We start from the raw sequence: 13637 nt of genomic DNA, 5'->3' as shown, positions 1-13637 counted from the left end.
CATGATCGTAAACAGCAAGCATGCCATATATTTATGCAAGCTGCTGTTCGTTTTTAAAGTTCCAGTCGAGCCACCAAAGGCAGCTCCAAGAAGCATTTAATTGACTCAAGTACTCCACAATACTCACTAAATAATCATTACTATTACTCGTTTTAAACTTTATAACGCTTTCGAGTGTGGCAATCAAGCTCAGCCACCAGGTGAATGAGCATTGCGGCAAAGCCGGCCTCCAGTGCCCTACGTGGAATTTTTCAGCCAGTAAAAGCCACCAAACAGATTGGCAGCCTGACAAAGCTGCGAGCTCTCGCACTGACAATGAACTGTGGGCCACACTGTACATTATTTGTATAAAATAACAATAGCAAAATAGAAGCCACTACATTGTTTATTTTGTTGACATCCAAGAACAAATCGTGCTCACGCAGCCTTTGAGTCAGAGAGTCAGATTTGCCTGTTGCAGTTTCCCCAAGTACGTATAAGCGACCTGTTAGCTTCCTCACTCTGCCACTATTCCAGCTGTATGGCTTGTTTAGACTATATAATACGTATGACTATTCTGAGGAATGACTCAGTGCCATAACCACTTATGCACCACGCCTATTCAAACAGTGCAAAAGCACCTTGCAATCGTGCTCTGGCTTGTGCACGGCACCATGCAGTGTGTAGCGATTAGCATTACTACGTTGCAATGTCGCAGCAACATCAGCGTTGAGAGTGACCACCTAAAGAACCCTCTTCTGCTGCCGCTCGTTTTGTAGAAATGATTGCAGTACTCTAGAGTACACCTTGCAGGGTGATTCCAGTGCTAACAAAACTTCAAAAAGCTGTTACTCATTGCACCAAATCTGTGCACATTGGCAAAAGGTGAGTAATGATACCAGAGTACAGTGAGACACATTTATTGAGCACGCGTGACGATGATACCACTGGTAGGTCTGCCCTGGCACTGGTGTCTTCAGCCAGATTGGATGCGCGAACAGTCAGCGTCCGAATAGTGAAAATCGGCGTGGAGGCAGTGCACCATCTTTACTCAGCAGGGCTGTCTCGATGTCTTCCAGCGCCGGAAGGCACTGCAGGTTGCCCAAGGCGGCCACCGATGCTCGAGATCGAAGCATGCGCTGCACCACACGCTCTATGTCCTCCACCTTGATTTTACCTGCAATGGAGATGGTTGTCAGTGCTGTGCATTTGAATAAACCAAATGTGTGCTACAGGTTAACCTGTGCCAACTCAGCAAGCCTGCTGTTCTATTCAGGAAACCTCCGCAGTTCAGGCTGAACAGCTTTACCAATTCCTTTGGTTTTTGAACTCGTGTGAATCCCACCGTTCGTCCACAAACATACATGTCCTCGAGGCCTCCCGTATGGGCATGGGACCGTTTAAGTGCCCCATGCTGCAAACCATCAGAGTTCGTCAATCATATGAGTTGCGAAATTCCCCATAGGCTCTATGTATCGAAATTCGGACACGCCATTGGCCGAAATTGCGGGAGTGTGCCAATTGGCGCTGCGTGCGTTGTTTAGCAACTTCTGAGAAGCACCCGCAAGGGGCGGCTCCGTGGCACTTTAGTGTATTTCCGCTCCCTGATGACGCTGCGATCTGCTAACTCCCACAGAATCGGCCAATGGTATGTGCGGGTTTCGGAACGCAGTTTCGCAACTGGTATGATAGAAAAACTGGCAAACCATATGCCAGTGCTATGCGCACTGTGTCTCAGTCTATCACTACCAGACTTATTCACTTGCTCTTCACTGACCGACCACATTTCAGCCATTTTACTATTTATGCAGTTGAAAATTATAATGGTTACACGGCACACAATAAAAATGTGGAAATAGAAACGCAAGGACATAACAGTCACTGTCTTTAACCACCATCTTTGCTGCGCACTGTCCATCCGTCATCATAGAATTTTAGCAATCTGCCCAACTTTCCGCCTTAATCACAATTATGAGTAGTGAAATGTGTGACGCTCACGGAAAACGATGTAATCTCATGTGCACACACTTACCATGACTGCAGTTACTCTACTAAGCATTAGAGGAAACTGAACACGGAAATGTTTCACACGTCAAGCTAAATGAGCACAGCTAACTCGTCTGGAAAGCAGGAAAAAACTGCCGAGTGGGACATTGTCTGGCAGGTTAGAAACCAGACATCGCCAGACATCCGCAAAGGACCGACATTTGATGCACCCCTGACCACTGCCCACTCTGCCACCAATATGGAAAAGTCAGGCACACCAACCGCTGCTGCCAGTACTGAGAGATAGGGCCACGATGAACGACCACATGACAACGCCATCTACCTTGCACGAGCTTAGAGGCAATCACAACGACCTGCACGTTCACCATCGCGAATGTGGCCTGTGTGGCTGGTACACAAAAGCCTGCCTGTTGAAAAGTGTACAGGGCAGGCCCGTAGCCGGGAGGGGGGCCTTGGGGCACGGGCCCCCTCCGAAATTTTGGTGAAGTACGTGTTTTTACCAAAAATAAATAATAAAAATAGGTGTTTCTCTCAAATGGTCAATGTTTTCAGCAAGTGGGCCCCCCCGAAAGATATTCCTGTCTACGGGCCTGGTACAGGGTACTATTCTGAGTACGTACCGCTGAAGTCCGCCACTTCCATCTTGTAATCTCTGATTGGACTACGGGGGCTTCTATGGCCTCCCTGATCACCTTAAAATGCCGCTATAACAAAAACTTGTCAACATGGCCAAATTCAATGTCTAGAACAGCACCCCTGTCCCAGTTGTAGCACCTTCTGCATGTGAGCCTTTGTGCTTGGCTTTGATAAAATCCCGACAGAAATACTGGTGAGAGAACTATAATACTCCAACCATCTCTGAGAGATTCACAAATGCTGGTGGTTACCGATATACTTTTCAGATTGCAAACTTTACCCTTCAAGAACAAAAAAGAAGAGAGAGAGAAAGAACAAAAGACAGTAACAACATTGTAAAATTATTTCGGGTTCACTACTAAAAAAAAAAAACTAAAACAGAATGAAATTTTCGTTTCAACCAAAAATACAGTTTGCTTTTGGCTTTGACTTTCCTTCCTTGCATTCCAATACGCTGCATTTGGCACTGCAGCCTGATCAACTCACTTATTTCCGAAATGTAGTAGTCGGCATCTTTGCGATGACCACTGGCAAGAACTTGGCGTCCTATGTCCTCAAACATGACCGGACGAGCTTCCAGGTTCATCAGCAGCATCGACTGAAGCTGTGTCTTGGCCCGCTCCAGCTCCATCTGCATGTCACATGGCGATTCCAACATAATTATAGCAACCCATCCCATAAGAACACCTTGGTACTCAAAAACAAACCTGTGGTAAAGTGGCGGGCATAAAGAAAAACCATTATTTTGGTACCTCAAATACAAGGCACCAAAGTCATAGGCACCAGTGCATGTATGTTGGCTTAAATATTAAGAGAAAAACATAAGTGAAGTTTCACTGTTGCATTTTAGTGCACTGGAAACAAAGAAAAGAAGGAATCGGGAAAACATTGTGGTCCACTGCATCTTTATCAAAATCACAGCAGGACTCTTTTAGCTGACAGTGGAGTCACTCAACCATGCCAATAGGCATAAGGTGTTATGCTGTCACCTTGATGGGTCCCACAAGGTATAGAGCAGCACAGAGCTGAATTGAGACCTCGTTCTGTTGCGATGCTCGTACGAACTTTAGACCAGCTGATCCCAGACGATTATTGCACTGTACCACTACTTCAAATGTTTCTTACATTTATACAAGTTTCACACCATCAGTGCACATACTGTTACATTTGAACCAGCAGCACTGTTCCAAAAGAATGCATACACAAAAAAGGTGTGCACCACTGCTTACTGAAGCCAGCGGTGTCAAACTGCATCAACTGGATGGAAAGTTTGAACAGAGCGTGTATACAATGCTAAAATCAGCCAGTCTGCTACCAACCAGACGATGAGAGGCATTGCTGCTGTCCTAGCACTTGTATTCCTAACTACGACTGCTGATATAAAGGAAAGAAGCATTCGAGAACCTCCAGTGTGGCATGGCCACCTCACTATTGGCCTCAAGGGCGACCACTGGAGAGACCGGTGCTGTTTTCGCTGTGACGTAGTAAACGACACCACGTGACTCGATGTGACATAGCAAACGACACCATGCCAGTGCTGTGCTCTTGCTTTTCTCCTCAATGAAGTTTGTTTTCAGCTGTTACAGTAGGGTTTGGTGCCGCAGTGCCAGATGTGTTTGAGTGAGCCCGGTGTGAATTAGTCATTCCAATACGTACAGCGAGATGCTTGACTAATAAAGTTCAAAATGGGGAAACGGCCGAGTATTCATTATCAGGTGTACAGCACACACTTACGTTAACATGCGTACAGCGTTGGAGCTAAAATGTTCGGTAAGTATGACTTGGAAACCCTCGGATCTGTATGCATAGAAATTTATTATCTTTATTTGCACCAGGCTGGAAGAGACAGTGCCTTGTCCCCAAAGCAGTGACAAAGAAAAACTGTGTTCGGCCCTCGGATGATTCAAAAGAAAAACGCACACGATGCAGTCTCCACTTCGTGACACTTGATCACGACCTCAACCTAGTGGGGAGCATGGCTTATCCCAGTTGTTTGCCGCACAATGGCAGCAAAAGTGGTGTTGTCTTCATGCAGTTCTTTTACGCTGCATATTCAAATGTGGTGAGCTTCGTACACTGTCCCTCCTTCTGTAAGCAACTGTTGAGGAAAACAGCTCATGCTGTCGCAGTTTTTGCGGTGTGAGGCAAAGCCACACTACTGCCCCAGCCAGTGCGCATGGATTGCTCGTGCTCCTGCGTGCACTCATTGAAGCAACGGCCTGTTTGACCTATATATGACTGGCCTTCTAACTAAAACAAAAGACAAGCATCGCTCGTGCAAAAAGAACCACAAGAACGAGCGCACTAAATGCATCTCAAAAAGTTGTCAATGAAATTCCTTTGTCATGTGGCCGGTCGTATATAGGTCAAACAGGCCATTGTTTCAACGAACACAAGCAGGAGCACAAGCGATCCATGTGCACTGGCTTGGGCAGTAATCTCCCCTTACACTGCAAAAACTGCGACAGCATGAGCTGTTTTTCTCAGCTGGAAAAAACAAAATTCCTTTCTGAGGCAAAAATGAGAACCGAAAGAGAGGTCATCGAGGAATTCTACATTGCAAAAAATTACACCGTCTCCCGCTAAAGGGGACCATGAGGCGATGCGAAGCCGGAGCACTTGCACAATCGCATTCCGTTGGCGTTTGCTGGGCATGCTACCGACCTCGCGTCGTGGAACGCGAAGAGGAACACTATGCGCGTCGTGTCTTCCCTCTAGCGTGGCTGTTAATTCTCACAGGGCGTGCGGGGAACGTCGACAGGCGCGCGTGAGAGAGGCAGCGTAGGAGAGGAGAGAGAGGGGAGGGGACGCGAATGTGCTGGCCCTAATCGCGGCGCTGCGCAGGAGAGAATTTCGGCATGTCGAGCCCGCATTTCAGAGAAGCCAACCAAGGCAAGCGCTGGACTGAACGCACGCAGCGCTCTGCCATTTGAAGGAGAGGAGACTAGAGGAGGAGAGTAGCGTATGCGCCGTGAGAGCAGAAGCGAGAACGCAGGAAAGCGCAAGCAGGTGCTGGTACAGACGTGGAGAGTAACGCGCAGCTGTCGGAGAGAGGGAAGGAGGAGAGTCGCGCATGCGTAGTGTGAGTGTGGACCACAACGCTGCGTGCGGATGACCACGCCGTCTTACATACCCCCGAGCAAGAGATACTTCGCATCTAAAAGAGGCGACACCTGCGTCAGTTCACCATGATTATCGTTGTCAACAAGAAAAATTGATAGGACTCTTCCGGGCTTGCAACTCGCACGTGGTCCTGTTACATTTTGCAGCCTCGTGTTTAAGATTATCTGTAAGACTGCTCCTTGCCATTCCTCATCAATGTTCTACCTTCAAGAAGTAAGCACAGTTGGAAGTCTGTGCTTCGTGTGTGTGTGTGTTTCTATGTTCTTACGTGTTGTCTTCTTCGCAAAGTTTAAGCTTCTTTGCTGAATCTGTGAATCAACTAGCCCAACAACATGCCATACTTCAGAAAGACATACTTCTTGTTATACAGTAGACTCTGAGTAAACGGAAATCTCTTCACTGGAATTGCTGCTTAAATGGAACAACTGCGTCTAATAAGATTTGTTTCGTGTCTGAATCCTGCACCCCTGTTCACCTTTCAGTAAATGGAACTCCTGTTAAACGGAACATATTTTTCTGGTCCCTTCAGGTTCCGTTTAACAAGAGTGTACTGTAGTTGGCAATATTAATGTAGCACACAAACGCCTCCGCATGTGACACTTCAAGCTAGAGTCTTGTGTTGCTCATACCGGCAGGAATACTATACCAATGAACGCTGCTTAGACTTCGTTTCGTTAAAAGTGACGTATGTGCTGTAACCTGAATGCCGATGCTATGTCGGACCTACCCTTTAGACAGCAGTGTAGTACACCTGCCTAGTAAGGCAACAATATTGCCACATGTGCTTCTTTTTCTGTTTTCATGTAACCGATCTGTTGCACGTATAGCCATTGCCTCGCGCATGCTGCGACCGGAATATGGAAGATTCCCAATTATTTTAGATTGTTCGAATCAGCTTGAGTGTGAAACACAAACAGTACAATTTATTCTGGAACAAACGCGACCACCAATGATAAGGCTAGAATCTTCGATGCCACATGTGTAAATGCCGACGTGCCTAACCGCTGATCAGATTAGTGATGACCGACGACAATGCTTGCCGCTATCGCTGCACTCTGAGTGCTACTTTTTTGCCTGGGCACAAGTTTGCCCAATAAAGAGCTTCATCTTTACCGGCTGCATCTTGGTTTCTTTACAGTCACAAGCATATGACAAGATGCACACTACTCAAATGGCACAGACGTCGACACACCTCGTAAGAAGTGGCTCAAAGTGCGGCAGAGGCCCCTCTTCACCAACTGCGTCGCATGAAATACATTTCCACAATGCGTGGTATCTGCCAGATTTTTTTTTTTTTCATAGCTTCATAGTTCATAGCTGCATCCCAACTTATTTTTGTGCAGTCAGTTCACACATACCTACTAAGTGTCACGAATGTTATCGATGCGTTTCTGATTAACGAGTTCTTTAAGATGCTCGTCTGTCTCGACAAATATGAACGCAAAACCATCAAAATAAAGTTCGATATGTGAATGTAGCCATTCCATGTGAGGGCACTGACAGAGCAGCTGTCTAGGTACTCACATGAGCCACTTTCCCAGCCATGCCTGAGAATTCCCGGACAATGACATTCACCACGTCTCGAAGCTGAAAAATGCAAAGACAGTAATCACCGGAATGTAAACGACACGTTACACAGCACACGCTTGACTCAACATAAGAGAACCATAATCTTGTCCCTTGAATGGAAGAGCAAAACACAGTTACAAATAACTCATAGCCAATCTTTCAACCAGTGTGTCTAGAGACAGTGTTGTGAACATCTTCTTTATTAACACAAGAACACATGAACAAATATGGCCCATGCAATTTTTTACAAGTATGTAGCACCTTTTCCAGCGTGCCATTAAATGACCCCTTTCGCACTTCGGAATGTCCAAGGAAAGCCCATACAACAGCACTCGCAGCTGCTTCAGCTGCTTCATGCTTCTTCCACATTAGCTCATTCTTCTTCAGGACCAACACTAGATACCCCCTGCTTCTGCTGCAACATTCATACTGTGCCTCCGCCACCAAATGCGCAGTCATTATTAAGCAGGTCAATTATAAGTTTCGTTGTGGTGTCACTTGACATTCCCACAGCTCCCAGGCCTCTCCTGTTATCCTCATCCAAGGGTGGGGTGAGACTTTGAAAACCAGTTTCAAAATTCGGCTGTACAGCAGCGGTAATAAAAGCTATGGCTATAAAATCTGCAAGGAATTTTAAAGATAGACGTAGGTGGCACTGAAGCCCAAAATTAGTTTTAAATTGTATTTGGTGTTTTTTAACAGGACAAAGCTGTTAAAGCAAGCAGAAAAACGTCCCTGCTCCGCAAAAGCTATCATCATCATGAATTAATGACGAAAGCAAAGCACGACATTTCTTTCATGACATTTCTTTTTTTAAAGGGACGCTAAAGAGCAAAACGATTTTTCTCGCATTAGTAAAGTAGTCTTCCAGGATAGGCTTCCCAAGCAACGCTTAGCGGCGCTGCTGCTCTTGACAGGCAGCACCATCTCTGGCAGAAAAAGAGAAACTGGGGTGTGAGCAACGCGCGTTTTCCCTTGTCTCCACCGCGTTGCCGCTCGCTTCTGTGCACGTGCAGAGTTCTCGCGATGCACTTGCGGCGCCTCGCAATGTACCGCTTGCAGTGCGGCTTCAAAAGGATTTTCAAGCTTGACTGGCACTTCCGAAAAGCGAACTTGATAAAATGAGAATGGCTCGTCAATCACGTTAACGGTGAAGAGCAGACGATCGACAACAACGACGCCCAACTCAAAGCGAAATGCATTTCCCAAGTCGCGATTACACCGCACCGTGTAGGACGTATACCTCGAGCTAAGTCTCATTCTGTCATGTTAAAGATGAATAATGGTCCCCATGCACTTCGAAATGAAGCCGTACACGCTATCGATGTTCTGCGGCATGGACTACGAATCGTATGATTGTTGTTTTGATATGGCATGCTTACAGTAGCGGCCGTGTACTTTCGTGAACAAACGTTTGCGGCGTGCGAAAAAAATATTATAAGGCCATGGCACTGCTTCCTGAGAAAGTTCGAGTCAAGTCCTCCGTGCCGCTGGAGAATCACCCGCCGATTAAGACGCGAGGCAGCTAGCTGAGCTTTAACCACTGTGAAGCAAGATGAACTGCTCGCCTCGTTTTTTCGGTTCTCGCGTCATGCTTGCAGTCTCTTTTTATGATATCGACTTGACAGGTGCATAAAACCTGTTGAATGAACACGGCTAGAAAATCGCACAAAGTCAGAAGGTGGTTACTTCAAGGTTGCAATTGCAAAGCATGTATTAAGTGCCAGTTATATTTAGCGGCTTAAATATATATCACCCTAATAAAGTGACAAAAACAAAGCAAACCTGCAGAACGATGTCAAAGCTTGCTGAAAATGCACAGACGTCCGTTCCGGCGTGATAAAGCAGCCTTCCCGACGCGTGAAATGCAGGCGCCGAACTTCTGACAATGTGCCGAGTTCAGTTGAATTCAACCAACCGCGCAACGCTAACGGTATAACGCGAATGTGAACGTTCAACAACGACGGGTAGGTCTCACGAGCACGGGGAATCAAAACACAAAGTTGCTTCACCTACAACCGTAACTGGACTTTAACAATGCGAGAAGACAGCGAGTAATCATTACTGTAGTCGCTGCGTGCATGCGCCGCGTTACTTACCGATTCAGGTAGTGGAGACGAATGAAAGCGATGAACTCAGACAGCCAAAATAGAAGGCGAGACAGCGCTGTCAGCTATCCACGCTTGCCGCCTTTATTTCTCGTGCGACACGCCCGGGAACCGATACAGTTTAACACGTGAATTGTGTCCCTTGGTGTTGTCTGCACTGTTGTGGCTGGCCACTAAACCGCAATACTTCGGACCATGCTTGCGCTTCCACGGGGTCGCTTCTGCCATCGCGGAAATGCGCAGCTTCACACAGCAAGCCTCTCGTTTCAACGTACCCAGCTGACGGTCCCCCAGTTATCCGCACCGAGAGAAGAATGCGTGCGCACGTGCGCTACCGCTACCGTGAAAGGGGTTGAGTCGGCCGCGCCGAAGGTTCAGAGCTTTCCGACAGAGCCGCAGCGCGGCTGGCGCGGCGCTGTCGTCGCGCCGCAAACTTGAGCTTGGGTTCCCTATACCAAAAACACCACGCTTGCTGCAAGAAGACGCTTAATAAGCGAGAAAACGTGCAAAAAGAAAATACAGGTGGCGACGCCACCTTGGAATTACCGCACCATTTGCCGTGACGTCACATATCTTCGATGGCGCCTGCTTGGGCCTGCGTAGTTCCTAATCGGTTAAATCGAAGTACATTGTCCTCTGAGGGGGCCTGAGACTTGACATAACGAGTTTGTGGAAATTTCGTTGAGCCAGTGGCGCCAAAATACGTTAAATGCTCTTTGAAATCTTTTACGTCACGAATTACAAAGTTCGGCACGAAATTTAAAAATGATACTTTGAACTTGGTTTTCTCTTCTAATAATAAACTTATGGTGGTGAAATAAACTACACAAGAGTTCTCCGAGCACACTTTATCAATCTAAACAAATTCATTGTTTCTCTTTAGTGTCTTAAAATGCGCTTAAAGTGAAACTGACATTTATTACCACCAGGTTGTGTGTCCCACTTTAAGTATCATATAAACAAAGTTACAGAAGTGAAACGTAGTTGTTTCAAGTGTCCTTCTTGCTATGCACAATATCCGAGTGGAGCATGCTGCCCAGTGATGTCACAGGTATACAATAAAAGCTCGTTAATTTGGATATCACAGGACCTAAACAAATGTCAAAATTAACCGAATACCGAATTATCAAAAGTATAAAGAAAACAATAAAGAAATGTGTAGTACATCAATGCGTTTCCATTATCTTGATGAATACGTAAATCTAGCACTTATTTTGCATAACAGCAATGGCCGCGATTTCGTTCCCCGTGTGACCATGGCCTAAGATCCCTGTGTCATAAGCTGAAACACGTTCTGAACACCTCCCTTATTATGTACCGCCACAACCAACACCACCACACGCACGTGACAATAATATTTTTGTTGGAAGAATGGATGGCAACTGCTCGCTCGTCCATCACAATGTAGCAGGCGAGTTTCATGCCAGCATGCGGACAGCGGCGGAAGCTTCATCTTCAACAGCTTCCACCATGTTTCAGTTTTGTGGCATTGCATGCGTATTGCCCAAGTCAAAACGAAGCTACTGTGTGCCGCATCCACTGTTGATGAAACCATGGTCACTAAAGACACCATCATAGTGTCCACGAAGTTCTGAAGGCATGCGCGCGGCATATGTCCAGAGTCTAAACAAAACTGGTGAGCACTGCATCTGCTCCTGAATAAACTTGGCTCGCTCATGCACAATCATGGATGGCGACTACACCTTTCTGATGGCCTGCGGCAGTTTCGGTTGTTCATGAACGCAGTTTTTGCTCCTCTGCATCTCTCTGTACTGTCCGAATTAACCGGGTTGCAGCCAAATATGACCGAATTAACGAGAGTTTGATGCCATTAAACAATACACATGCTTGCCTAGACCAGAGAACATGTCTGAGTTATCTCATTTTCAGAATTAACGAGTGTCAAATAAACAACCTTTTACTGTATAACATCAAATCATGTGTTTACTCGTAAATATCACTAATGTAAGTGACCGGTCTGAAGATGGAGTAATGACATTTTGTTTACACAGTGTTGATTTCTATCCTGGCAGTTTGTTATATTAATTTCATAGGTAGTTTTTGTCTGGCTGCATTGTGTTTATTGACTTGTACTGTCCCCCCCCTCCCCCCAATTCTAATGCTGATTCATGTAATGTACGGTAATCAAATGAGAAAATAAACAGCATATGTTTTCCTTTTTCCTTCTCACAGCAAAACACAGAACATTGGAACATAAAGGTTTTGTTTGTCAAGGATGATGAGCAGAGCCAGAGCGTGAGCAGAAGGAACCAGGACAGAAAGAGCTTCACGTGCTCTGGTGCTATAAATCATCTTTCTTTACGATGTATTTACAGGCCCCATTTGCTGCTGTAGGGTTTCAGTAGCCTTGAAAATGTGCAATCCGCAGCACTTGACGAAACAGGGAAGCTAGACGCGCCTTAATACACCTCCATTCCGTAAATCAAGGCTGGTAAAATGTCTCCTTAGTTGGCAAGCCACTAACGCAAAGTAAGCACGCATGGCAAAAAGTCTGCACAGCTGATAACACACTGACCTGAGAAGGGTCCGCACTGGCATGAATGCAGAAGACGCCAGAGTCGCCATACGCATGGTTGTATGCAGTAGCATTGTACATCCAATGGTACCTGCATCATCACCAGTATTTCTCATGTTTCGGAACTCGGTATATCCCTCCATAACCCAACCCAACTTGTTTTACATTACTGCTCTAAAACAATAGATCGATTCATGCATCGTTACCCAACAACTTTGTATAAAAAGCATGAGGAAATTGCTATACAGTCGATCTCGGGTATATCGAACTCGGATATATCGAATTATTGGCTATATCGAACAGTTGAGAAATCCCCTTGAATTTCCCATGCAAAAGTATAGGGTTGGTGTGCACGTATATCGAACTCCCGCACAGCAAAACATCCGCTATATCGAATGCTGCCCCGCGCCGAAGCCCAGAAAGTGCATTTTTTTCTAACAACTATTGATCATTTTTCGGCCGCGTTCTTATAAGTTCCAATCCCTCGTTGCGCGCAGGTGACGAAAGTGCGTTGCTCTAGTTCGTCGCGCAGCGCTTGTCAGTTCACCGGTATATTTGACGCGCGGTCTGCAGGTTTTAACGCATGGGCTAGTGTTTTTCAAAGAGGCTGATTGCCGAGGGCACCAAAATGAGAATTCGAAGTGACTTCGCAGTCTTGTTGTAATGTTTGCATTCCCTTCCTTGTCTCTTCGCGCACGATGGCATGCGGGCCCGCGAAGCATGGCCTTCGAGATCCGCAACCTCGTGACGTATTTTTAGTGTTTTCGGTTTTAAAACGCTGATCTCAGAGGCTATGCTTTTTTTCGCATTTCTCGCCAAAGTAGCGGCTGCCTTCTGCAAAGGCACAAGTGCCATCGGTATCGCTAACATGTCGACGGTGGAGAAATGTTTCTTCATGCAGCGGTGCAGCGTTGTCTCTTGCAGAATGTGTACTGTGTGTACTTCGCCCTTTGTTCTTGATAAATCGTCATTCGGAAGTCGAACTAAACATTGTCCCGCTCGTAGCGATAAAAATGATGACCGGTGCTTGAAACCATAGAGTTTCCTACAATACTTACTAGAGGGAACTCTGGCGCTAGTGTCTATGGGAGCTGCAACGCATGACGCTTCAGCCAGCATGGGAATGATGGGTAGTACACAAATTTGTCTGAACTTCGTACTTTCGGCTCCGTTTGGCTCTGCGTCGGCTGCAGCCGCTTTGTCGCAAAACGAATTTCAGTAAAAGTCAGCAGTTTCACTTCGCCACTTTATCTTCTTTAGGCTCAGCGATTCAAATCTGGTCACGAAGTTCACAACGATCCATTCTTTTATCCGAAAGAAAACCAAAACATAGCAATAAACAAAGCCACAAGTACGTTTGAAGCCGTAAGCACGAAGACTAGGCAAATTTGTGTACTACCCATCATTCCCATGGTAGCTGAACGATCGCAGCGCCAGAGTCCCCTCTAGTTAATTTTAGGAAACTCTATGCTTGAAACGACGTCAAGTAAAGTACCGTCATGCACTGTTTCCTTACGGGCCTTGGTGCCATGTGACGACTTCGGGCGCGTCATGACCACCGACTACGGCGTACGGTGCGTCAGTGAATTTTGCGACTTAGCGTTTCCGGGCGCCGTATCGGACGGGAGCACAGCGAGTGACTTCATCGGTGCAGATAACGACGTAGCTGTTTCGGACTG

At 46.3% G+C, this 13637-nt stretch overlaps 1 protein-coding gene across 1 annotated transcript in view; it reads right to left on the bottom strand.

The window, feature by feature from the left end:
- Positions 1–964: 964 nt before the first annotated feature.
- The window catches only part of LOC119375644 (mitochondrial-processing peptidase subunit alpha), a gene marked incomplete in the record, with an annotated part of 17401 nt that continues 4728 nt past the window's right edge, over positions 965–13637 (bottom strand). Inside the window, 4 exon segments of the mRNA XM_037645868.2 lie at positions 965–1156; positions 3109–3253; positions 7270–7332; positions 11959–12049. Coding sequence (XP_037501796.1) covers positions 981–1156; positions 3109–3253; positions 7270–7332; positions 11959–12049 — 475 coding nt within the window.

Source organism: Rhipicephalus sanguineus, chromosome 11 (assembly GCF_013339695.2).
Source record: "Rhipicephalus sanguineus isolate Rsan-2018 chromosome 11, BIME_Rsan_1.4, whole genome shotgun sequence".
In the NCBI taxonomy this organism is placed as follows: Eukaryota; Metazoa; Arthropoda; class Arachnida; order Ixodida; family Ixodidae; genus Rhipicephalus; species Rhipicephalus sanguineus.
Note: the sequence above shows the minus strand (reverse complement) of the source record. Positions and strands in the feature narration are given on the sequence as shown.